This window comes from Poecilia mexicana, unplaced genomic scaffold (genome assembly GCF_051168715.1).
Source record: "Poecilia mexicana isolate PSO_F unplaced genomic scaffold, ASM5116871v1 scaffold_2, whole genome shotgun sequence".
Classification (NCBI taxonomy): domain Eukaryota; kingdom Metazoa; phylum Chordata; class Actinopteri; order Cyprinodontiformes; family Poeciliidae; genus Poecilia; species Poecilia mexicana.
In genome coordinates this window covers 13904371-13928379 of record NW_028263371.1, presented here as the reverse complement: position 1 = coordinate 13928379, position 24009 = coordinate 13904371, and the positions used below count along the sequence as shown (strand labels likewise).

The window sequence follows — 24009 nt, the reverse complement described above, 5'->3', positions numbered from 1 at the left end:
TGGAGCTCAGAAATTTCCCAGCTTCTAGGAAATTTCTGCACTTAATCTGAAAATGTTCTAGTTTTTTTGTCAGAAATGTAAATTTTTTGTAGTCTACAACTCCTCAATACGGCATCGAACTAAGCTGATATTAAATAATGTAGTGTCATAACGTATAATAATTTTATTCAAAATAAATGTGAATCAAACTCACGTAAAATGAAAACAGACTGTAACCCAAGAACACTTTGAGGTGGTTTTACCAGTTCATGCTCCAAGTTGGGTGCTGGATGAGTAACTGAGTTGCTAAAAGGCCAATTTTACATATTTTTGAATAGTATATAGTTTTTTTAATGATTATTAATCGTCTGAGTTATTGTAATGTGAGATGTCTTGGAAATAGACAGTTTCTCTGCTTATTCTGAAAAGCAACAAACAGAAAACCACCACATTACTGAAATCATATTTTTTTAAATACTAATACCAATAATTCGCTCATCCTTACTCGGATCAATCTTGAGGGGAAAAATGCTTTAATCTCTGCGTTATATTTAGAGATGCAACCAGTTTTCACTGACAAATCTCAAAATCTCTCCAGTTTTACTACACACACCACACTGGTCATTGTACTATAATTTTCAGTTGTCACATTGAACTTTTCAAATCACAAGTTTCCTCAAACTTAACAGAAGCCAGGCGTGACGAAACATGAACTGTCCCTTTAAGAATGTGGCGCTGCAGACGGAGCTGTTGGGTTACGACTGAGTCGTCCCCTCGTCGTTCCCAGAAGAGCTAAATAACAGAGGAGCTCCCAGTGGAAAACGTCTAATTCTGCCTTCAGTTTTGCATAAAATTACATCAGCAGATTAAGCTCAAAATTAGAATTTTTGTCAGCTTAATAGCTGCTTCAAACAAGTTTTAAACCTCCTTAAATAAAACGATAGCTCTGATCAATTCCAATATTTTGTTGTTAAGGTGATTTCTCTAAAAATGAAAGGTTAACTAGCGGGTAAAAGACAAACCTGTGTATCGCTAGTAGCTGTTTTCTAGCGGTGTGAGGATGCATGTCCACAATCAGACACACTTCAGTGACACGCTGTAAAGAATGCAGATATGCCAAGTATTGACTTTGCAGGGTCAAGTTATTTTTAAGCATAAGTGCATACCAGGGGCAGCAACTGTGGGCCTGCCACCCTTTTCAACAGGCATGAGAGGGACACCTATTTAGATAAATATATGACTGATAAAAGAGACTAAAGGGAATCTTGTTGCATAGGGCTTTTATTCATAATCACACAGCCTTTAAGATATTCACACAGCAGATTTTACAGAGTTAAAAAAATATTCCACTCATAAATCCATCAGTTCGAGTGCTTCTGTATCACATTTCCCTTCCAGAGGAGGTATAAATAAGAGGGTGAAAAAAAAGAGGAAATGAATATCCAGGGTCGTCCTCCACTCACGCCATCACACTGCAGGAGAGAAAAGACAAAAACAATCAGCTTTTGGATTTATATCAGTTCATTGGTATGAACTGATTTGACAAAGTGCAAATTAACTTTGAGAATAAAGAGAACTGGGGCTGCAACTAATGATTATTCTGACAATTAATCGGTTAAACAACACGTTTCACATGTTTCTAATTTAACCACTTGAGCCTTTTTACACAATATTAAAATGCATTAAAATATGAAAATAATTCAAACTCTTAAAAGTAGGAAAATAATCAATCCTTCAGTAAATCTAAACTGGGTGAAGCAAAAACTAAGCCACTTGAGTTTTCATAGACAAAAGTGTTTATCTTAAATGCAAAATGTCTATTTTTTGACAGCTGTGACTTATTTACTGCTTTGAATAAGATTTTTTGCACCAAATGACCTATTTTTCTTCTTTTTTGAGTCTACAGTAGTAAATTAACTAATTACTAAATCATTTGATTATTTCAATAATTAATCTTGATTAATCGTTTCAGCCCATGCAAGGTTCAGATTTCCCTACATGTTTATGCAGACGTTCAGCAAACCCCAGGATGAAATGTAAGAGCCAATAGTGCTGCAGAATGAGGAAAAGTTTTATTCCGACGACACCAACAGCACAACTAAAACGGCTTCAGGCTCGTTTCCTAAAGTTTGAACAAGCAGGATCCCTCCTCTGGCTGCATTTCATCCGTTCTTACACACTTTGAACCGATTCTGCCGTTTGTGCATAAAATCTGTAACGACTAACACAACCCAAAGTGACCGTATCTGAACCAGATCAAAGATGGGCATTTTCACGGTTCACAGAAAGGGCAGGTGGGACTTTAAACGCCACACTGGCTCAGCTCAGCTGGGATTTAGTCTGTCAGAACGCATCCGACAGCAGCAGGCAAGTGAAGCTCATAAAGAAATGATGGCGTCAACAAGGGAGGTATGGGGGTGAAGATGTGTTCCTTGTAGAAGAAAGTTGTCATGTCATTGTTAGTCTGCAGAAAAGTGAGATCAGCTGACAGAGAGCCAGACACATCCTGTTTTACCAGCTTTTAGCGGTTTGCAACAACTCAAACTGAAAATGCTCTCAGGATATTAACCGTCTAAAATCTCTCAAAATAAGTTTCTATTTTCTCAGCAGAAAAACTTATGTTGCTAAGCTAATTTAGCTGCATCGGTTAAAACAGACATGCCAGTCCTCTTTAAATCCACTGAGTGGAGGAATAAAAAGATTGTATTTTGTCTCACATTTTCAGAGTTTTGTGACGGTATAGTTACCATACCAGCATAGAGACAAATGGCAACAAACCGTCCACAACAAGTTGTTTAGGCCATGCGTCCACACGGATCCGGCACTTTGGGAGACCACAAACCTTCGTGTTCTCCCAAATGATCGTTTTTGAAACCAGGGTCCAGAGTGGTTAAATAAGACGCTGGTTTCCGTGTAGATCTGAGGTGCATCTTTACAATGACCTTGTAGCTCCATTTGTCTATAAACATCCTCCACACTTCCAAACAAATGTGGTGCCTTGAGGTGGTTTTTTCAGCAATCTGTGGCAGTGCCACAATGCCACCATTTGACCCAGAATACTCATTGAAGCGTTTTCAGTGGTGCTGACCGTGTTCATCAGCAATTTGAGTTTCAATAGAGAATTAGCTAAAACGAGGGCACCATCTGACTCACCGTCAACCTTTGACCGTAGAAAAATGTCTTCATTTTCCTACAGTCAGTTTTTACTGAGAAAACATGAGTTTTCATTATGCTGTGCTCTATTTTTCTGCTCAAGTTTCAACTTGCTGAGGCAGCCATATTGGATTTTAAGGTCAGAGTTGATGAGAAGCCAGTTGGACTTTCCCAATTTGATGTTCTACTTTCAGGCCCTTTCTCTAAATTTCTCCAATATCAAACTTCAAAGTTTTATTTTCACGTAATACAGAATTATACTAAACTAAAAACAAGTGATGTATGGAAGTGTGTGACCACATGATGGGACCACAGAACCAGAAGTTACAAAAGCCGCTACAGGAACTAAATACTTACCACACACACAAGCACAAAATGGAGTTAGACCTTGAATCCAAGCGACCTCATGCAATCTTTATGCGCCTCGATCAGGTCTCTGCAGTTCTCCTCTCCCTTTTCGATGATGCTAGCAGAGACAAACACAACGTACAGGTTTTCCCACAAACAGAAAGGGAAACATTTCAGTATTTCTGGCCTGGTGCTTACCAAGCATCTCTGACTTTTTTGGTCTCTGGGCAAGCACAGCATGGCTTCAGAGGCTTCTTCTCCGTGCCATCAGTCACAGCAGGCGTCTCCACGCTGGCAGCCGAAAGGGACGACATCTTGGAGCTAAAATACAGGGATGAGGACACGGGGTTCCTTAGCCAGGGTTCCAAACATTTCAAAAGCATATCCAGACCCAGTTCTCTACATCTTTTTAAACGTTAAATGTGCCACATTGCAGGCATTTGAGGACCAAACATTTACTTAGAAAGGGTTTATAACATCTATAATTCATGAAAAAAACCCAGAAAAGTTAAAAATAAAGCAAAATTTGAACAAAGTCAGAATTTTAAAATGGGGTTATAATTTGACATTCACACCACACAATGTTATTATATATTATAGATTAGTGTAAAAACCCTGACCTAATAGGGTCCAAGATGGTAAAATGGTCCATTTAGATTTTTGAATGACAAAGTAAAAACCTGATATTTTTCTCAGTCAGATGTATCTACATAATCAATCAATACAGTTTATTTGTAAGGCACATTATTTGTATGGCATATTGTAAAGCAGTTTAACAAAGTGTTTTACTTTTTTTTTTTTAAAAGGCAAAGTCAAAAAAGTCAACAATTAAGAAAACCCACATTTGTCTTAAATTAAATGCTGTGAATCCTCTCCTTGTATAGTTATTCAAAAACACAGACACAGTTTCCAACATCTTTTAGTAAAGAGAAAGATAAGAAGAAAGTGTAATAAACTAAAAAAAATATGGCCACTTTAGAATCACTTCCTGTCTGCATTACCCAGTTATATTGACACTTTTAATTACATTTGTTTAGCAAACTGTAGTCCCTGTAAGGTCTGAGGTCTGAATATTCATTAAATATTTTATCATTTTCTCACAAAAATAAAATATTAACTTCATGAAAATTATATATATATATATATATATATATGTATTTTTTTTTTCAGTTAAACTTTTTTATTTAAAAAAATTCTACTTTTTTTTAACAAAAAATTTGAAATAATTGACTGTCATCTCTATATGTAAAAAATGAAGGAAGCAGAAAACATTCTTCAGGCAGAATGCTTCCTGCTAATGGCTCGAATATAGTTTACAGCAATATCAGGAACCTTAGGCTGAATAAAACTAATACACGTCAATTAACTGATAAACACAGCCATCAAATTTACATAAAAAAACCTTTCACAACAAGCTGTTTTTGTGATCAAAATGATCAAAAGCTGAACCTAAAATCGAAGGGCATAAATAAACCCAGAAACGCAGCTTCCGGAACCTGTCCGAATGTATATAATTTAAGGCTCTTTCAGCTATTTTCTGCTAGCATGCCTACTAAAATGAAAATAGAAAACAGAACTATCCAAATTACCAATCATTTAATTTCAAACACAGTGACGGATGTGCTGATAAAATCGAGAAAGCTGAAAAAGGAGCCAAAAAGCAACATATCCACTTCAGAAGTTTAACAAACAACGCAAAAAAGGCAGAATTAAAATAGTTCTTTGTCACGTTTGATTAAATTGTTAGCCTTTCTCTGCTTCCATGTGTTGCGATTTACCGCCGTTAGGTAACTTTCATCTGCGTTACAAAACGATTACATAAAGTTAGCTAACATTAGCTAACATGCATCGCTGATATTTATAACATTAGCAGTGGCGCCGTGCCGCGCAAACGCCACAGTTTAATGAAAACCACTTGAACTACGATATCTAAAACTATCGCTGATTACAAACAAGACTAAACCGTGTTAAGTAACGCAAACTTACTTGTAACAGAGCCCAGCACTCACACTAGCGATCGCTTCACCTTCAAACAGCAACTACCATGCGGGGAGAAAGGTCACGTGATTAACTTTACTTACTCACGTGACTACAAACGTCAACTGGGGATTCTGGGAAATGTAGTTAATTAGTTCAAACGGCGTTAAAACCTACACAAAAATCTAATATTTCATATTAGCATGACAGGCTAACTTATTTAGAATCCCTACAGATAAAATTAAGCCACTCACCAAAACCAAAATTCATTCCTGCATTACTTTTATTATTTATAAGCGACTTTGGTTTCGGTGGAAATGGATGCGCACCATTGCTCACCCGGTGAAGCAGTAGGCGCCCCGGGTAGCTGTAGGCGTGCCCTGTCAGACTGTGCTCCACTGGACACAAATACAGAGTAAAAGTATAAATTATACTTTTACTCTGCCATTGGTAATGATGTAACTATTTCAAATCGCTCTGAGAGGTCACCTGTTTCCTCCCACACTTTCATCACATTCACCCAATTCAAGCGCCGGCTGACTGCAAAGGAGCGCATCCTGTATCTCCTTTTCCCACCGTACGGCACACAACGGCACGAGAAAGGTTTTGGCCATCTTGCTGCACACACGAGATGAATATGATACAGCTTAAAAATACAAAAAAGAAAACACTTTCAGTAATAAATCCAACATTTTAATACTTTTTCGTGCAGGATTTAATATTACCTTGAATAAACTGTCGATACTTCTCTTTTAATTTGCTGAGTCATCCTGTTTTGTTAATGTTCTGGATACTTCTACCGCCTTTATTATGTAAATTATGGGGGGGGCGGTATATAGTTAGATGAGCCTTCTGTTCATGCTATATTGTGAGTATTATTGCACCATTATGGTTATAATTGTTTTATTATCAATGTTGTGGCTGTGGAATAAATCAATCAAGTGTAGAAATGTGAGGTAAATGAGCACAAGAATAGATTTTATTTTTAATTTATTAAAACTAGGTCAGTATGTAAAAAGACAAAAATAAATAACATACTGACTAAGGTTGAAATTTAAATTCAACATCTTCATATTATTTCCTTTATACGCATGGAGATTAGAAAATGATATACAAACACTGAAAATATTTCCTAAAGAATATAATAAGAATCCCAGCTGTATCCCCTCTGGACACTGTCTTATTAACTCTAATTTGATGTAGCTGTTACCATGAGAATATGATGCAAAATGTACATTTACTGATTCACTGCAGGACTGAGCTAGAATTTACACAGACCCTCTTGACTGTAAATCATTTTCCTGTTTTATATTTTATTATCTTTGTACTTTTAGTAAAATAAAATCCTTACTTTTGTGCCAATCAAGGAGAAACGTCTCATGCAACTCGGTTTTCTTGGCCACAGAAATGCCCTTTCGTAGACGGTTTCATTGCTTCTCGGCTGTTACGTAAGACATATATTGCTGCTGCTGAGGTGCAAGGTAGAGTATTACAACGGTGTTTTGGGACTTCTGAGAAATGAAACTATGTTCTGTCCTACAGTTGTGTTTTTGTGAGTTCTTCCACAGCTCTGCCCTGCGTACGGTGCATCAGCAAAGCAGTGCATAAGCAGAAGAACCAAGTCACTTACTCCAATTCGAGGGGCCAGCTGTGTGCTAGATAAACCGGCAAGTAAGCAATTTGTTCATTTGCTCGTTTCCGTGTGATAGATATGCACCTTTTGTTAAGACATGCCCCTCTGCACACTCTGCTCTTTTGAAAATCGATGTAAATCTGAGAGCGTGTTAAGTACCCCTGGATTCTTGCTCAGTTTTATTTAACGTGGTTTTTTTGTTTTTTTTGTTTTGGTCTTCTTAACAGAACTCTGCCTTCAGGAAGGAGCAAGGGTTCAAAGCCACATTGCAAGTCCTGACCATCTGCCACCTTCTCTTACCATCTGCAGGAAGCTTCCAGCGTCTTCTGGAAAGACAGAAGCGTAAGCACTTTTTTGTCTGAGGTCACTGTTTGGGAAGAAGCACGCAAATACCGTATTCTACAGCAGGATGCATTGGCTAAATCTGGAAGGCGCCGTGTTATTTCTTTATTTATGTCTGACTTTCTTGATATCTTTCTTTTTTTAGCTTTCTTGTTTGCACAGAATAATCAGGCCGCAGCAGCGAAAGTTCTCCAAAGGTCTATTGTTTTTCAAATGTAAACATTTCTGTGAATGAATTACCTTAAAACACTCAAAAACTCACCAAACTTTGCAATGGAATTTAGAAATGGCACGGCCACATGGCTCAACAGCGCCCCCTAGGCTCAGTTTGATTTCCTTTCTGTCTGCTCTGCATGCCGATGCTCAGTTCAAGCTCAAGGTTGAATCTTTAGCCTGTGGGAACAGCCTTGTTGTAATCTCACAGCTGATGTTTAGCTGTATTTAAGTATGGACTTTAAAAATAATGAGCAATAATTGTGTTTTCTCCCAATAAAAAGGCAAAAATAATTGTAATGTGATTTTTTTTATCTGCTCACAAATAAATTAAATATATATTTTATTGAAGCAAAAATAGAAGAGAACAAATTATTGCAGGTTCAAAATGGGTATCAGACATTTGCCTCAACATAAGAAAGATTTACAGTTTTCTAGCTTTTTGGGTTAAATATTTTTGATTTTGTTTGCCTAGAAAATGTTTTTAATCTAATAAAATTTTATTAAAAAAAAAACAACCTTGCAAGTTTATTGAATGGTTGAAAAAAAATAACTTGCATATTTGTTTCTCTACTAACTATTTTATTAAAAATCATAGAAATTGTTTGTTATATTGTCCTTCTACACTGAAAAAAATGATAATTTACACCAGTGATTGTTGCATGCAAACTTCTGAATGTGATTGTTTAACCATAGATGAAGCAATAAAGAGAGAATACTTTGTATTGTACCTCACACTTTCAATTTAAGAAGATAGAAATCCAATACGTCCAGAAAAGACAGCAATAAAGAGCAAATTATTTTCAAATGCTTGAGCTTATTTTTTAAGCCCACTGTTCCTCACTTAAATCTGCTTGCCAAAACAAGATTATAGCGGGTGGAGAGGATATAGTCTAATGTTTAACAAGCTTTGCAGATTCTGCCGATACAGCATTTTATTCGGTTTTAGGTCACAAGAGGCTAACGTGTATTTGGGACAAACATTGAGACAGAGACAAAGTGTACCTGAACATGTAGGCGGTTTATCTCAGAGATTGTTTTTTTTAATATAATGTGTTTTCTTAGAGCTTTTCGACCTGGATTATAATCCATAAAATTCAGACATTATTGGGAAAAACTGAAAGGATTTATTAAATGTACACACTGTAATGCATACAGTGATTTTGGTAACAATAGAGGGTTAAATATAGATATTAAGGACAGCAGAGTCAATGTTTTAAGTGGTTAACTTGTGGTTTTGGGAGCCCTGCACCTTTTCCCTGAGGAAAACGTAACAAACGTAGAGTGACCTGGGTGACTGCGGTCTACACTGATTGTTTTTGCCTTATATAGCACCAGCTGGAGGAAGAGGAGCCCCTGAGCTCTGTTAGTCATTGGAACAGAGGTGTTTTATTGTTTTGTGAGGCCTGAAGTACAGCCTGCGTACCACGCTGTACATCTGTGGCAGAGGATGCTCTCTGTTTCACTTCTGTATCATTTTTGTAACAGATCTAAAAACAGGACAGCCTGTTTTTGGTTTTATTAGAAAGAACAGTCTCCACTGACATCACCAAGCAAAGTCCTCAGTTATGTAGGTTCCTCTGAATTTCAGGCAGACTGTTTTCGCCATCTCTGCCTCGATGACGAATAGTAGGGATTTGTCTAAACACCGTTGAATGAGATGCTGTGCCTCCTGCTTCAGTAGAGGACTCCATTATTATGTCTAATGGCTGCCACCACATCAGGAACTTCAGGCGTTGTATTAGTAGGGATGGCTACAGGTGCAGACCCAGGTGAAGGGGCTAAACATTGCTGGGCCAAGCACAACACCCTGTGGCGCTCTTGCATCCAGGATTCTGTTGGGTGATGTGAGGTTTACTACCCTGACATGCGGTGGAGGTTTGCTGTGGAGATAACTCCTGATTCATGAGACGTCGAAACACTTAGTGTCCGACGCTGACGGGTGAGCTAAAGACTTTAAAAAGTATCCTCGTGGGTTTAAAATGTTTCCTCTTCTTTGGAGTTATGCAAGAAGCAAAGTAGCACAAAGGGTAAAAACCCGACGCGTTCATTCATTATGCCCACTGTCAAGAACTCGCGATTAATTCTGCTGTCATCTTATGTAATGCAATTTTTTATTTTGTCCGAGTTGTCTGGCTCAGATTCATTTTCTCCCTTTGTATTTTATAAGAGAATAGAAATAAGACACTTTTTTTTCCCCAGTCGTTGGTTTCACTCGACGCCACATCCATCCCCGTTTTTGAGTTTCTTTCTGACTGTGCTGTATGCAAACAATGCTCAAGGAGTTGGCTCAAAGATACTGTATGTACAGCATCAGGTAACCGGGCGCAGGGTTTAATTACATGCTCCGTGGCCCAGACTGAACCGTTCCTGCACACACTGCCAGATGCCTGGTCCTCATGACAGTGTGTGTGTGTGTGTGTGTGCGTGTGTGACGTTCTCACCCACCATTGTCCTTAGTATTAATGCGAGCTGGACATGTCCTCGTGACATGGCTTGATTCATTTGAGGATGAGACACAGATACTGAATAGTTGATGAGATGGGAGGCGTACAGGGCCGGGGTGAGGAGAGCGAGGAAAAGGAGAGAGGGAGGGACCGAGCAGGAGAGGCGGGAGGATCCACTCCAGCTCCACTCGGCTTCAGCTAGTCCGGGAGGCTGGATGTGAAAAACACCTTGCGACCAAAGTAGGGAGGCTGGGACTGCTGGAGTCAGACGCAGTTCTCCCGAGAAGAAGGAGCAGCTGTGGAGCGAGCCTGTGGTGGGATGGCCCGTGCTTTCGACTGATCGGAGGGAACTGAGGAGTGTCCATGGAGAAATTCAAAGGTCCCACCACGGGATTTACCAAGGCCACCTGTGGATGGAGAGCCCTGCTTCTCCCGCAGCTGAACAGGCAGTCCCTGTACGTGTACGGCAGCGAGGTGGCCGTGGAGAAGGAGTGCAAGCGCCAGCTGGAGAGCGGAGTCTTCGTCATTCACCCCTTCAGCCCCATGAGGTACTTCAGGCACGCAGTGCTGCGACTCGGGACGTCTTTCATTTACCATGCTCAGGATGAAAAGCAGGAACGAGCGACATAGAGGAGATTGTCTAAGTATTAGAAACTATTTTTCATTTCAATCAGGTGAAAAAAAATTGTTCAAATTAAAACTTGGCTGACATTTAAAGTTTCTTTAATGAGATGGCAGGGAAACAGCTGAAGTCACTATGCAAAAAGTCTTTTAATGTACGTTTTTATAGATTTATTTGTAGATTATTTCCATGCACATGCTTGGTATTATTTTATTTCTTTATTTCATATTTAGTCATATTTGGATTACTCATGTATATATATATATATATATATATATATATATATATATATATATATATATATATATATATATATATATATATATATATATATATATATATATATAAAATTTTATATAAATTTATATCGCTTATTGTTATATTTGTATTTACTCATATTTAACACTTTGTATGTCAACAAATAATCAATTTCCACTGGAGGATCAATAAAGTGTGTTCTTTTCTATTCCATTCTGAAGTTGCCCCTCCCCAACCTGCTGCTGAGCACAGCTGACTGACAGGATGCCTCGACTTTTTTTTTTCCAAGTAATGCTGTTTGAAAATGTTTCAAACATTTGGCATGAACACTAAACCGGTACCATCCACCACTTGATTCGTTTCTCAGATCCTGTAATAGTGTGAAACTAGTCAGTTGTTTTTTTTACCTACAGTATGTTGACATATTTCAGGTGCAAACATGGCAAAATCTAGACACTACAGGTTCAGTTGTTTTAGTTCCACTATATCAAACTGATTTTTAGGTTGTTACATGTCACTTAATCAGTGGATTCATTATATAGAGGGAATTAAGGAATCAAATTTTTTGTTTTTATCAAGTTTTTGTACTTTATGTTGCTTCCTATGCAGCAATAGTTACCATAATGAATGTCTCAAACATAAAGTATGTTACAATGGACTTCAAACTATTTTTTTAAATTTGTGTTTTACACTTCTTTCTTGTTTTTGGAACATTTATTTGTCTCTTTTTTCCTCCTTAAATCTTTGCTATTAAACTTTCACAACAAACTGATTAGCAATCCTCCAAAAAAATTGTAAAAAGAAATCTTATATTGTAAATTTAGAAAAATGTAATTATGTTTATTTAATGACAAAAAAATCTAATTTTAATATTTTTTCATCTAAAAAAAAATGGCACCACGATTAGTTGCCCCTATGACAATCCCCTTACAGTGAACATACTTCAGTTGATTAATGTGTTGACACACCGAATCAATATATTTAACCATAATTCCTGAGCTATTAACATATCATGGCAAAAAAATAATTCTCTTAGAAATTGCTCAAAATGGGATGTTTTCTTTTCAGATCAGAAAATTACCACAGGGAAAGCAGCTGCTCGACTAATCAAGACTAGACAGAGATAAAAAGGTTTGAAGCAACTGGAGCGCTGACAAAACAAGGCTGGAGAAATTTACCTTAAAACCCCACAGAGTGAGAAAAACTGGTGATGGAGGTCACTGTAGGAGAACCACAGCTAATAACTGTAAGGTTATGTCATTGCAATAAAACAACACTGAGAACCAATGCTTCTGGATGGGGGTCCACAGTTCATTTTCTCTGCACTGCATATGTGAAGTCAGACAAGACAGAAACAGATAAAAAGAGATTCCTAAAATAAAACATAACAAAAACCTGAACCTTTTTCTTATGTTGATACAGAAATATTAGAAAACAGGAAACGCTTTTTTTTTTTTTTTAGATCTATAGGTTGTTATTAGTCTGTAAACAAAGCAAAAGCAGAGAGAGAACAAAACCTCTGGGATCAGAGAGCGGAGTAATTGGAGCCAGGCAATTTAAGCCCGGCTGACGGGATGTGCAGTTACATTATCACAGTGTTTAGGGCGCATAATGCGGCTTGTCTTACCAACTTCAGCATCAGAGTTTAGCTTAAGCTCCTTGAAAGTTTCAAGACTCAGAAAGACAAATAAATAAAATAAAAATAATTAGGTTTTTCTTTAACTTCCGCATCTGCCCTCCTGTAGGAGTTACTACATCATGGTCATGATGGCCATCACCTTCCTGAACCTGATCGGGATTCCCATGGAGATCGCCTTCCTGGACGGCGACAGCGGGCTGGCGTGGGAGAGCTTCAACGTGTTCTCGGACACGCTGTTTCTGCTGGACGTGGTCCTGAACTTCCGGATGGGAATCATAACGGAGGACGCCGAGGTGAGAGCGGCCGCCCGCTCTATTTTCAGACACAATCTGGACGGAGAGATAATCCCCTCACCGACGGGCTCATGCAATCCATCCCCGTCCCATCTGTAATCCACTCAATACACGAAAGGCTAGATTAACCGCCCATCCTGAGATACGGGCAACATTGGCACCTGCTGCGCGGTTTTATAACGGGGGATTATAATGAGCGTATAACGTTTCCAATTAAGCGTCCTTCTGTCAATATCCCGTTTATTTTCCCCGAATCACGGAGTTCTTGCTAATCACGAATGGTGCGTCTGTGATGTTTTTCAACACAAACATCTGGATTTGCATCTGATTACCTTTTTTTTTTAAGTCCATTTCTGCGAACTTCTGACATTCATGCAAGTCTTCTGTATGAATCATACATACAAATCCGATCCAGCATGACGGTTTATTTTCAAAGTACTCCCTAAATATCGGATCAGACGGAGTGTTAACACTCTAAATCGGTTCATGGCACAGGCTCACATCTGGTCTCCATCCTCTCTTTCAGGAAGCTATTCTGGATATCAAAAAAATCAGAGTCAGCTACCTGAGGACATGGTTCATCCCGGACGTCATAGCAGCTTTCCCCATCGGATACATCCTGCTGTTTGCGGTAATGGGACTTTGAGGTGCCTGAGATCTACAGCAAAAACAAACAAACAAAAAAAGAACCCTCACCTTGTTTGCGTTTCTAGGACCTACATTACCACAACGATGACAACCCATCCAAGGCCAACAAGATGATGAGGATACTGATGTTCGTGCGGATCCTCAGCTTGATCCGGCTGGCTCGAGTGTCCAGACTGGTCAGGTTCTTCAACGAAGTTGAGAAAGTAAGTTCAACAACTATCTCTTTGTCTCAATTCAGGGTGGCCCTAAAATATTTGGAAGTACTTTTGCTGTGTTCTGCAAACAGTATAAATAAAGGTTTTCATAAGTCTCTAATTGTGCTCATTATGTTCATTGCAGAAGAATCTAGTTTAGGTTTTTCTGTTCTAGCAACGAGCTGGAAATGATCCAAGGCAGACCAGATCTATAGACTCATAGTCAAACAGTTCATTCAGACATATTCAAACTCAAAATCTGATTTTGAATTTGATTAGCCATGGTGGAAAGTCGTGTGTTGTATGTATGGTGATTGTACTGCTCCTGCTACGATAAGCGATTGAAAACTTGTTGAAGGAGAAGGTGTCAAAAGACGTTGTATTTCCTTCTCTATGCCGATTCCTTAAGAGATGGCATTTTGGTTGGTGAGCTTTGTTGGCAATATCAACAATCGACCGACTCTTTCTGCCGTTTGTTTTTTGTATGCTATTATCTAGAAAGCGGAGGCTCATTTCTTTTGTTTGTCAGTCAGTTTTTTCTGCTGTTAATAAAGTGTCTTTTCAGGACACCTACATTCCCTGAGTCCATGAAGTATTTCTTACCATTTCTCTTAATCTTTTCATCTGACTGAATATCTGGTTTCTTTAGCCTCTTGTCTGTAGACCTGGCTTTAACCAGTTCTTCCTCGGTCGGTCCCAGCCAGATTCTTCTCCATTTACAGACACCATGAAATTCTTACCTGGTTTTTGAAACCACCTCAGGGGTTGTACAAGCCAGATCTAGCCAGATATTGTGGGGAAGCAATTATATTTTTATAACTGACACTGTCAGGTGTTGTAAGGTTACAATAAACTTCAATGGTCCCGTGTTATTTTATTGAAGAACATTATTGAACAGTACTAGTGAAACAATAAAAACTTTTTTTAACTGTACTTGATGTAGCGCTCACCACTGCATTTAAATGAAATTGAACATTTAGAGATTGATTTAGTATATTGCTGTCCAATCTACTAAATTAACTAAATTAAACAAAAAAAATATTTTTCTTTAGTTTTTCATTTTTCACATTTTAAATACAACCAAAACTGTCAGAACAGGTGTAACTACACACCCGCTTTGGGTCTCTTACCAAATAATAATGTGCACAGCAGTGTTTTCCTTTTAAAAAAAATCACAAGGCTTGAAGTCAGTTCACAACAAACTAAACAACTTAAACCACCGATAAATTGTCCTGAGTTTTAGGTTTCCTTGTAATGCATAGGAAAGCCAAATGAAGCAGTTTTGTGGCTATTTAAATGTAAATAAGCTTGGTGGATGAGATCGGTTACACATGGCCAATTGCCGGTCACCCGAACAATCGGTGCATTAATTATCATTTTACCAAGCAGTGTTTCTATTAAATAAGCACATTAAATGGAGCCAGATTGACAAGCTGAATATTGGAGAGGCATCCATTTGGCCTTGTAGGTTTATGTCTGTTTGAACCGTTTTCCTGACTGATGAGGATCATTACTTATTTAGATGTAAATTAAGTTGTTAGGGTAATCTGACTAAACTGTTGGTTTGTTTGCAGTCCGGGTGATCGTCTGACCACTCCCGTTTCTTACTCTGCCTTATTCAGTCGTACAGCTGTCATTTGATTGAACTGCTGACCAAAGCAGTGAAACCAGAACTCGTACTAACCCAGAAGGAAATGTAATTCTAATGCTCATTTGATGAATTCTTTAAAGTGGAGTTCAAGTTTTTAACCCCAATTTTTTTTGGGTCCTTCTTGAACACCATGCTTTTCCCTGTGTTCGCCGTTGCCATGCAGATTATTGGCTAAAACACATGTGTTTGTGTCGTGTCTTCTCGGCAGGTGTCAAATGCAAACCTGGAGGTAGTTCGGCTCTTCTTCCGCATCTTGTCTCTCTTCATGATGATTTTTTTGCTGTGTCACTGGAACGGCTGCATCCAGTACTTCGTCCCCATGCTGGAGGAGTTTCCCACCGACTGCTGGGTTCGGAAGGAAAACCTGATGGTAACCAAACCTTTCCCCAAATGTACAGACAGAACAGGGTGACGGATTTATTAAATTAGAGGGACAGTTCTGTGGATTCTTGGTGACTTGGTGGTTTGGCTAACGGGTTACAATATATCAACGTCGCCTTATTTCTTTCAGAACTCCACAGTCATCGTTAAATACTCTTGGGGAGTTTTCCGAGCTCTCTCCCAGATGATTGCTCTCTCTTACGGATCCATGGATGCTCCAACAAGTCAGGCACTCCCTTCTTCTTCAGGCATCTCACACTTTAAAAACAAACAAACACATTAGTACCCAAAGGTTCTCACTAGTTCTTTTGCTGTCCAGATTACATAGAGATGTGGATCGTCATGGTCAGCATGGTGTCTGGCTGCATGATGTACACCATCCTCGTAGCCAACGCTACAACCATGATCGCCAACCTTGACCCAGCAGCCAAGGAATACAAGAGCAAGGTCCTTATACTAGCCTTCAGCGAGTAAAGTTGCTGGCTCTCGTTTATTGTACCGTGTTTTTTTTGTGATGAGTATATATGTTATTACCGAAACCTTGTAATATATGTTATTACGGAAACCTAATAAATAACTAGTCCCTGGTTATTGGAGTATTTATCTAGCAAACAAAATAATTAGACATTTTTATCAGCAAATACATTTATGACTGTGGAACCTAAACACATGTTCCATAATTCAATTCAGTTCAAACTGCATTCATAGACTATAAGTCCATAGGTACACAGATTAAAAACAAAACAACACAACTTACAGACCACAATAAAATCATAAATGTATATTTAAAGAATATAATATAAATAAAATCCACAATGACTTTAATAGGAATCAGTTTGCTCACAGACACTTATACCAGAGCAGACTGAATGAGAAGCGGGAGTTACTAACCATTAACCATTCAGTCGCTCTTCAAAAGTGAACATCGACATGTTTAACAAGCTTACACAGTGCAAATTTTTTCACAGCATGTTTGTTAGCACTAAAAGAGCCACGTTTAGCCAATTCTGCAGGTTCTGTGGATAAAATTGTTAAAATGGTGATAATCAAACCGCAGTTGTTGTTAAACACTCTCTCCTTCATTTGGCTCAGACATACAAAAAAATGTTTTCAGCATGCTGGACCGTTACAGAAAAAAGGTTCATACTTTTAAGCTTTTTAGATTTCCTAGTTCTAATATATGAATCTTGGAGTCCTTTAAGCATTATGCTATGGAATTACATACTTTATAACTGCTGTGGTTTTTTTTCCCACAGATGAGTCGCTTGGAGCATTATATGGCCTTCATGAAGCTTCCACCAGAGTTGCAGCTTCGCATCAGCAACTACTACCAAGCTCGCTACGGAGGGAAATGGTTCGACGAGAAATACATAATGGACACGATATCATCATCCCTCAAAGAGGTAAACCTCATCAATACACAACTATCCCTAAGCACACTGGGATACATTTTGACACTTTTGCTAAGTTGTAATGAAATTTAAAAAAAAGCAATGTTTAGCCTGGTGGGACACAAGTAAAGCCTGGTGGCCCGCCAGGCTTATAATATACTAGGGGAAACCCTGAGTCTACATATACTAATTGTCTAACTTTGTGTTTGGATCTTTACATTCCTAATGAACCGCAACATGGGTAATGAATTTTTTTCTTTTCTTTCCCAGCAAGTCCTGATGGTGATGTGCAGCCAGCTGCTGAAGAAAGTACCGATGTTTCAGAACAGAGACGAAAACTTCATCAACGACGTCCTCCTCAAGCTACATTACGAGGTTTTCCAGGAGGGAGACGTCATCGTCCGACAGAATGTCCCGGGCGATCGTATGTTCTTCATCGATCACGGAGAGGCCGTGATGGAGACCGAGTCGTACGAGAGGGAGCTCTGCGACGGAGACTTTTTTGGAGGTATGCTTCGATTTGTTCCACATCTCTGGTTACATTCGGAGAACTTCAAATTATATATTTAGTCATTTTTAAAATAGGATTTGACATTTCCCTCGTTGTCATCACTATTAACTCATCACAGCAATTTTTCAGTGTCTTTATTTATGTTGCTAATTGCACTGACTGAACAAATTCAAGTTGTATTGTTTTTACATGCTTGACCAAGCCTGTGTTTGCCATCGGTGTATCTAAGTGTGCTGTACTGGTGCAGGGTTATCACATACATTTGTATTTCTGTATTTATGTCTGTTTTAAAGAATTTATGTTTTAAGTAAATTCAGAAAAGATTTTCTGTATTGGATCGGCTGATACTAATCCTCAGATATCTTTATATCAGAAGTAAAAAAAGTGGATCAGTGCATCCCTAATAATGCTTGTGAAAACAGATTGTATTTTATTTAAGGTTACCAGAGTAAACGGGGTTAAATCTGATTTCATGGTCATATAGCAAAATAGGACATTTTTCAAGGCGTTTTAAATGTATTGCTTTCCAATTTCATTTTGATCGTAACACTGTGACATTTAATAGTACCTAAAAACCAATTAAATTATTTCTTTGTTGCTTTTTTTGGCACTTTTGTGACTGTATTTTGGCAGAACCGCAGTTGAGTTACTGTCACAGGGCGTTCTGTCTTTACAAAATGTGTTTCTGAGCATGACAAATGCGTTTTTGAAAATGCCAGTTGGTCCTTGTATTTATGTTCGGCTTTGGCAGTTCCAAGCTTCGCTTTGAAACCTCCTCCTTTTTCCATTTGGCAGCTTGATCACATATAGTGACTTTTTTTCTTCTTCTTCTTCTTCCTTCGTTCCTCTCCTCCCTCCCTCCTCTGTACTTTAAATCATTTGCTTAATTCAGTGGCTTTTTAGGCTGGAACCCGTCCCAGTCCGGTTGGCACCGGAGCCCGTCGGAGCTAACGGCTAACGTCTGTTCGTTTTAATTTCAGATTAACCGTTAGGGCTCTCCCGCTCCCTCAGTCATTAAGGCTCGCGCGCTCATTAGCCTTACGTTTTTCCCGCCGTGTGTCCGCAGAGACGTGCGTGCTGACCAAAGGCAAGCATCTGGCCACGGTGAAGGCGCTGACCGACTGCCAGTGCTTCTCCTTGTCCTGGGACGACTGTCAGGAGGCGCTTCGGGGCTTCCCGGACATCAAGAAGGACCTAGAAAAGATGGTCCTCGTTAACGCCGACGGCGGAGTTGTGTAAGATACAAAAACAAGAAAAAAAAAAAGTATGAACTGTTTTTCTGCGAAGGAATCCTTATCTAACCCTATGCACTTTAGCATTTGGATGGCTAAAGGAGAGCCAGTGAAGAGTTTTTTTGCACATTAATAAAAGTTGAGCACCTTTTAAATGCTACAAGACTATGTAGAGTTTTTGCCTTCTCATCCCCTATTTATCTACACCAAACAAAGACCTCAATATATAGGGCATTTGGGGTGTTTTGCCTTTTTATTTTTTATTTTTGCTGAACTATTCCTGTTTATTGCAAAAACAAAATTCGTAGAAACTTATTCTCTCCTGTCACGTTTTGGAGCTTAAACTTCTTCTGGCAAATGGGAAAAGGGAAAGGAGAAAAAAGTAGCTGGAGATAGACACCAGCACCTCCCGACCCCACTGAGGGACAAGGGTGTACAGAAAATGGATGGATAGCTGGATACTAAAAAGAGAAAAAAGTATTCATTTCATAACCGTGGATGTGTCATATGGGTGGTGAACAACAGGCACAGTGCAGGTCAGAGGTTCACATATGCTTATTATGAGTATACATTTTATATCCATTTTTTCTGTTTTTATTTCACTTCTGTATTTCATTCCCAGTTCGTGTAACAACTGAAAGAAATCAAGAATGAAAAGGAGGAGGGCATAGTATAAACTTATAATATTTCTGCAGATTCACATAAAGAGAAAATTAGCTATTCAACTCAGACAATAATTCAAATACACACAAAAAGTACACAAGAAAACATGAAGTTATTCAGTGGCATATTGCTTCATCTTAATCAATTTTTTCAGATGTCTTTTAAGAGCAGAAAGAGATTTACATTTAGTGTTAATTTCACCTCACTGTCAAGATTGTTCACAACTTTAATTGAAACAAAATTTTTCCATCTTTGCCGTTCTGAATACATTTTTTTTAAATCTCAGTTCCTCTTAAGTTGTATTTGCTTTCCCTCTATTGATTCGTGAAATGTCATTCCGTTTTTTTAAATTGTTTTACATTATTATTATTATATATCATATTGTCACCTTCCTAAAATTATAAGTCATTTTTCGCTAAATCTTATTTTTATTTTGTTGTTTGGCAAGAAACAAAACAATGCATGTAATTACCATGCAGTTTAAAGACCTGATTGCGCTAACATTGGGTTTAAAGGTGTTTTAGTGAGTTGCAGGGAAACCACACTCTTCTTGTACCCGTAAGCGAAGCTCTGGCGTAATTCAGCCCTTATATTTTCACAGCTCCTCTCGCGGACATGGAGCAGCTCGTTTTGTTATTTATGTACATTATTACATAAGTAGATGTATATATATTTTTTTTATTTTTGCTCAGTTTTTACCTACTAATATGCTTTTTTTTTTTTTTTTTTTTTTTACTTTTATATGGCTTGAAATACAGCAATAAACTAAACTAAGTCAACATGGACAACATGTGAGGAACAGCCAAGAGTTTAACTCGTTTAAAAAAGTGTATTTAAAATCCAGCTACTCATTTAAATATACCAGTTACATTGACTGTCATATCCAGAATTATCCCAGGACCTTGCTGATATATATAAAAAAGTGTGGTTTCTTGGCAACCGATGTTAAAAAAGTTGCATTAAATCCAGACTAAGTCTTGTTTTTAGAATCCATTAACATTATTGCATGGTTAACGCCCCCTGGGAAAAATGAGAACAGTTCAAATGCATTACTAAATATTGAAAATGAACATGGCGTTCCTGCTAATGACTGGCATACAGGTTTAATGTTTTCACCTAGCAACAGTCACACAGTGACCGCTGAGGGTTTCGTTTGATGTCAGATTGTAATTTATTTATTTTTTCCAACATACATCTAAGCCGTCGCTTCACCCAAACCCCAGTAAAGTCAATGTTGTATCTTATTACAGACGCCAAACAGCAAAGTGAGAACAAAAATATTGAGAAATCAATGGGCTCCCCACATGAGACTGGAAGTGTCCATGTTCAAGGTGAAGCAAAGCGAACAAACAATCAGCGCCTGCCCTGCAGAACAAAGCGCTGCGGAGACCTTCACGCTGAAGGTCAGTTTACAGTCCGAAAGACCCAAACTGGAGCTGGAAGCTGTTTACTGTTACAACAACAACAAAAAAACAGCTAAGGTGGTCGGTAGATTTTTTTTTAGCCACTGTCTCCCTTGACAGTGTTTGCACTGTGCCATGTTGTTGAACCACTTCTGGGGAATAGTTTGACCAGAGCACATCCATGGTTTCCATGCATATTAAATGAACGCCATCTCATGTAGATAGAGTAGGTGTGGATCATATCTAAGCCACGTCTGACTTTTTACCTCCATTTATTCTCTTTAACCTCATTAGCAATAGACGACTACCTGGTCTGTTTGTCCTTTCTTCTTTTTCTTTTTTCTTTGTAAAAAAGTGGCCTTAACTTTACGGACGAATATTACTACAGTAGAGCTGGGGTTGATTATGCATATCTTGGTCTCCTTCATATTAGCCGTAGGTCTGCTGACTTCTCTCCTTCCTCCAGATATGATCTGTATTTACCTCAACCTCGGGGCTAAGATGGAGATCCAAGGCTAACTACCATAAGTGCACAGGATATAACAGTCCGGATGCCTCTTAGAATGGATGTAATATTTTTGGAATTTGTAATTACTCCTTTAATTTATGTAAACTGTTTTATTTTGTCTGAACTAAAGAGCAATAAAGTGAACCTATCTGAACTCTAAATGGAGCTCTCTGTTTTCTTATGCTTGTCTGTTTATTCGTGTAGCTTTGCACGAATTTCTGTGGCTCCTCTTCAGCTGTTTTCCATGTTTTTACCTTGTTACAACCACAGACATTAATGTTTTTTGTTGGGTTTTTTATGTGACAGACTAAAATACAGTAGCACATGATTCAGAAGTGGAAGATGGTACGTGGTTTTCCACATTTTCTGTAATTTCAGCTCCTTGAATCGACATTGTGTGCAGTCGCAGTCACTTTACCGGACTATCCTGAAATACTTGTCATTTTTCTTTCTAAATACTGCTGCATTTAAAATAAATGGAATATTGTGTGAAAGATGCAATGTTATTGGTCCTACCACACTTCTTCCTTCCACTCAGTTTCCTGTTAGTATGCGTCAGCGTTGACATTTGTGTCTTGTGTGTAAAAGTTTCATGATCCGTTTCATGACTTTCCATTAAGGTTCTTTCTCACAGCATTCTCAATTTGAGACGCAAAATGTGGGGTTTTTCGTTATCTATAGACCTTAATCATCAAAAGTACAACAAACAAAGCCTTGGACTATCTATGTGTGATAGGTGTACTGCACTGAAAAGACACAAAACCTTACCAAATATTTTTCATCTACTGCAAATATCCTAGTATTTTTCAGTCATTTTCAGCAACATAGAGAAGCTAGTTTTAAGTCAATAATTCCTTAATATTGATGAAAAAGTTCCAAATTATTTCGCTTAAAACATGAGCAAATCGTCCTGTTAGAGCTGAAGTAGACTGCCAGTGGAATTAGCATTTTTCACCATTACTGACTTGAAACAAGCTCCTATATCTTAATGAGAAGTTACTTGTAAGTCAGTTTTGTCCTATTTCAAGTGGACTAAGATGCTTGCACTGGAAACTAGACCAAAATTACTTGGTAAGATTTTGTGTTTTTGCAACATTCAAACTGGACAGAGAGAATCTATGGACGGTGATTTTAAAGGATTTCTACAGATTCTAAGTTGAACTTATAGGCTCTTGTAACATGTCTGTCGTTGCATTGGTTGGTAGTTTAGGCTCATTGTCTCCGTCTCCAGCTTTCCTGCTTAAGAAAATAGCACGATGCTCACGGTGCGTGATGGTTTGTTATTGACATACATTTTCTTTTTAAATTACGTATGTTCATGTATGCAGACGACATCTAGTCCCTCAAAAGAGCAGCACACAACCAAACCATTCCTTCTTCCCTAATTTCAGTCCGATTTTCTGCCTCATTCAGCATTAACGCTAATCCATCAACTTTGGCTCTCTCCGTCCTAAGCCCCTTATTAAAAGCACTCTGGACTCATTTCAGTTTGGGGGTTTAGAAATGTTTCTTAGCAGCAGTGAATGAAAACAAATGATCTAAAAAAAAAAAAAAAGAAAATTCAATAGTGGGGTCTCCGGTGGTATGCGTTGAAAACCAGTCCATCTGTCGTTGTGCGGTTCCCCCTCAGCGACACACGCAGACCCAGCCTAATGCAAGCGGTCACTTCAGAGGAAACTGACCTCAGTAATCACTCGTTTCTTACATAATAGCATCACTTGTGTGGTTATTTTTGTGCCTTGACCTGCGTTGAACTAGGATTTACAGTGTAAATTACATTCAGGATTTTAATATCGTTGTATTTTTTGGTTTGGTATTGGTGTCATTCAGCCATTGGCTCATTAATTTCACTCTTTTTTTTTCTTTTTTTTTTGTTGGGGAAGGAAAACACTTTTTTTTTCTTCCCCTCAGCTGGCAAAATATTTGCCAGCTCAGCTTCTTGCAAGGTTGATGCACAGATGATCTAAATATTCCTTTTATTTTCACTCTGAGGACACGGATGCAGCGAGCTCCTTTCCCCAGAGGACCCAAATGTTTTCTGTCACATTTATCTTTTTGGTCTGGAAACCGGAGGTTTTCTCTTGAACAGCTGTGTTCCTCATTGTTCCTCTGATAGACCCGTTTGGGTTGAGGAGGACGGTGTCAAAGACGGTCCTTGCTTCTTCAAGTTATTAAGATTCAGCCTCAATGTAAATATTTTCTTCATGTTTAAAATGAATTTAAAGATGTGTAGTAATGCGTAAACAGATACAGAGACTTTCATTTCCTTCCTACAAAACTGTTTGAATCGACAGCCTCCAAAACAAGACGCCATTACGACCTTTAACCTCTGACGAATAGCTCGTGTTTTTTGAAAGTGAATCATCAGTAACACCTTAGTCAATTTGCAGATATCGGATCTCGGTAAGTTTATTGAAAAGTAAATAAGTACTTATGGAGTCGGGATGCTAACCAGCGGCTTCCAAGATGGCCGCTTTGACAAAATGTGTCAAATTCTGTTGCTCATATGAGCATCACAGAAAT

The 24009-nt window shown here is 38.4% G+C and overlaps 2 protein-coding genes and 1 long non-coding RNA gene across 3 annotated transcripts; 2 read left to right on the top strand and 1 right to left on the bottom strand.

Annotated features, from left to right (window-relative positions):
* Positions 1 to 1242: 1242 nt before the first annotated feature.
* Positions 1243 to 5577, bottom strand: cox17 (cytochrome c oxidase copper chaperone COX17). Its single transcript, XM_014986543.2, has 4 exons — positions 5467 to 5577; positions 3679 to 3801; positions 3490 to 3598; positions 1243 to 1451 (listed from the first exon to the last, which is right to left on the bottom strand). Exons 2-3 carry the CDS (start codon positions 3792 to 3794, stop codon positions 3514 to 3516), a joined length of 201 nt encoding a protein of 66 aa, XP_014842029.1. The 5' UTR covers positions 3795 to 3801; positions 5467 to 5577; the 3' UTR covers positions 1243 to 1451; positions 3490 to 3513.
* Positions 5578 to 6389: 812 nt separating this feature from the next.
* On the top strand, positions 6390 to 7939 carry LOC148160457 (uncharacterized). Its single transcript, XR_015762375.1, has 2 exons — positions 6390 to 6938; positions 7026 to 7939. It is a non-coding gene; the product is annotated as an uncharacterized LOC148160457 (long non-coding RNA).
* Positions 7940 to 10140: 2201 nt separating this feature from the next.
* Positions 10141 to 19449, top strand: LOC106917516 (potassium/sodium hyperpolarization-activated cyclic nucleotide-gated channel 1-like). The gene is made up of 10 exons (XM_014986540.2): positions 10141 to 10640; positions 12718 to 12904; positions 13431 to 13535; positions 13618 to 13755; positions 15606 to 15767; positions 15909 to 16002; positions 16098 to 16225; positions 17035 to 17181; positions 17440 to 17677; positions 18747 to 19449. Exons 1-10 carry the CDS (start codon positions 10456 to 10458, stop codon positions 18917 to 18919), a joined length of 1557 nt encoding a protein of 518 aa, XP_014842026.2. The 5' UTR covers positions 10141 to 10455; the 3' UTR covers positions 18920 to 19449.
* The last annotated feature ends 4560 nt before the right edge of the window (positions 19450 to 24009 follow it).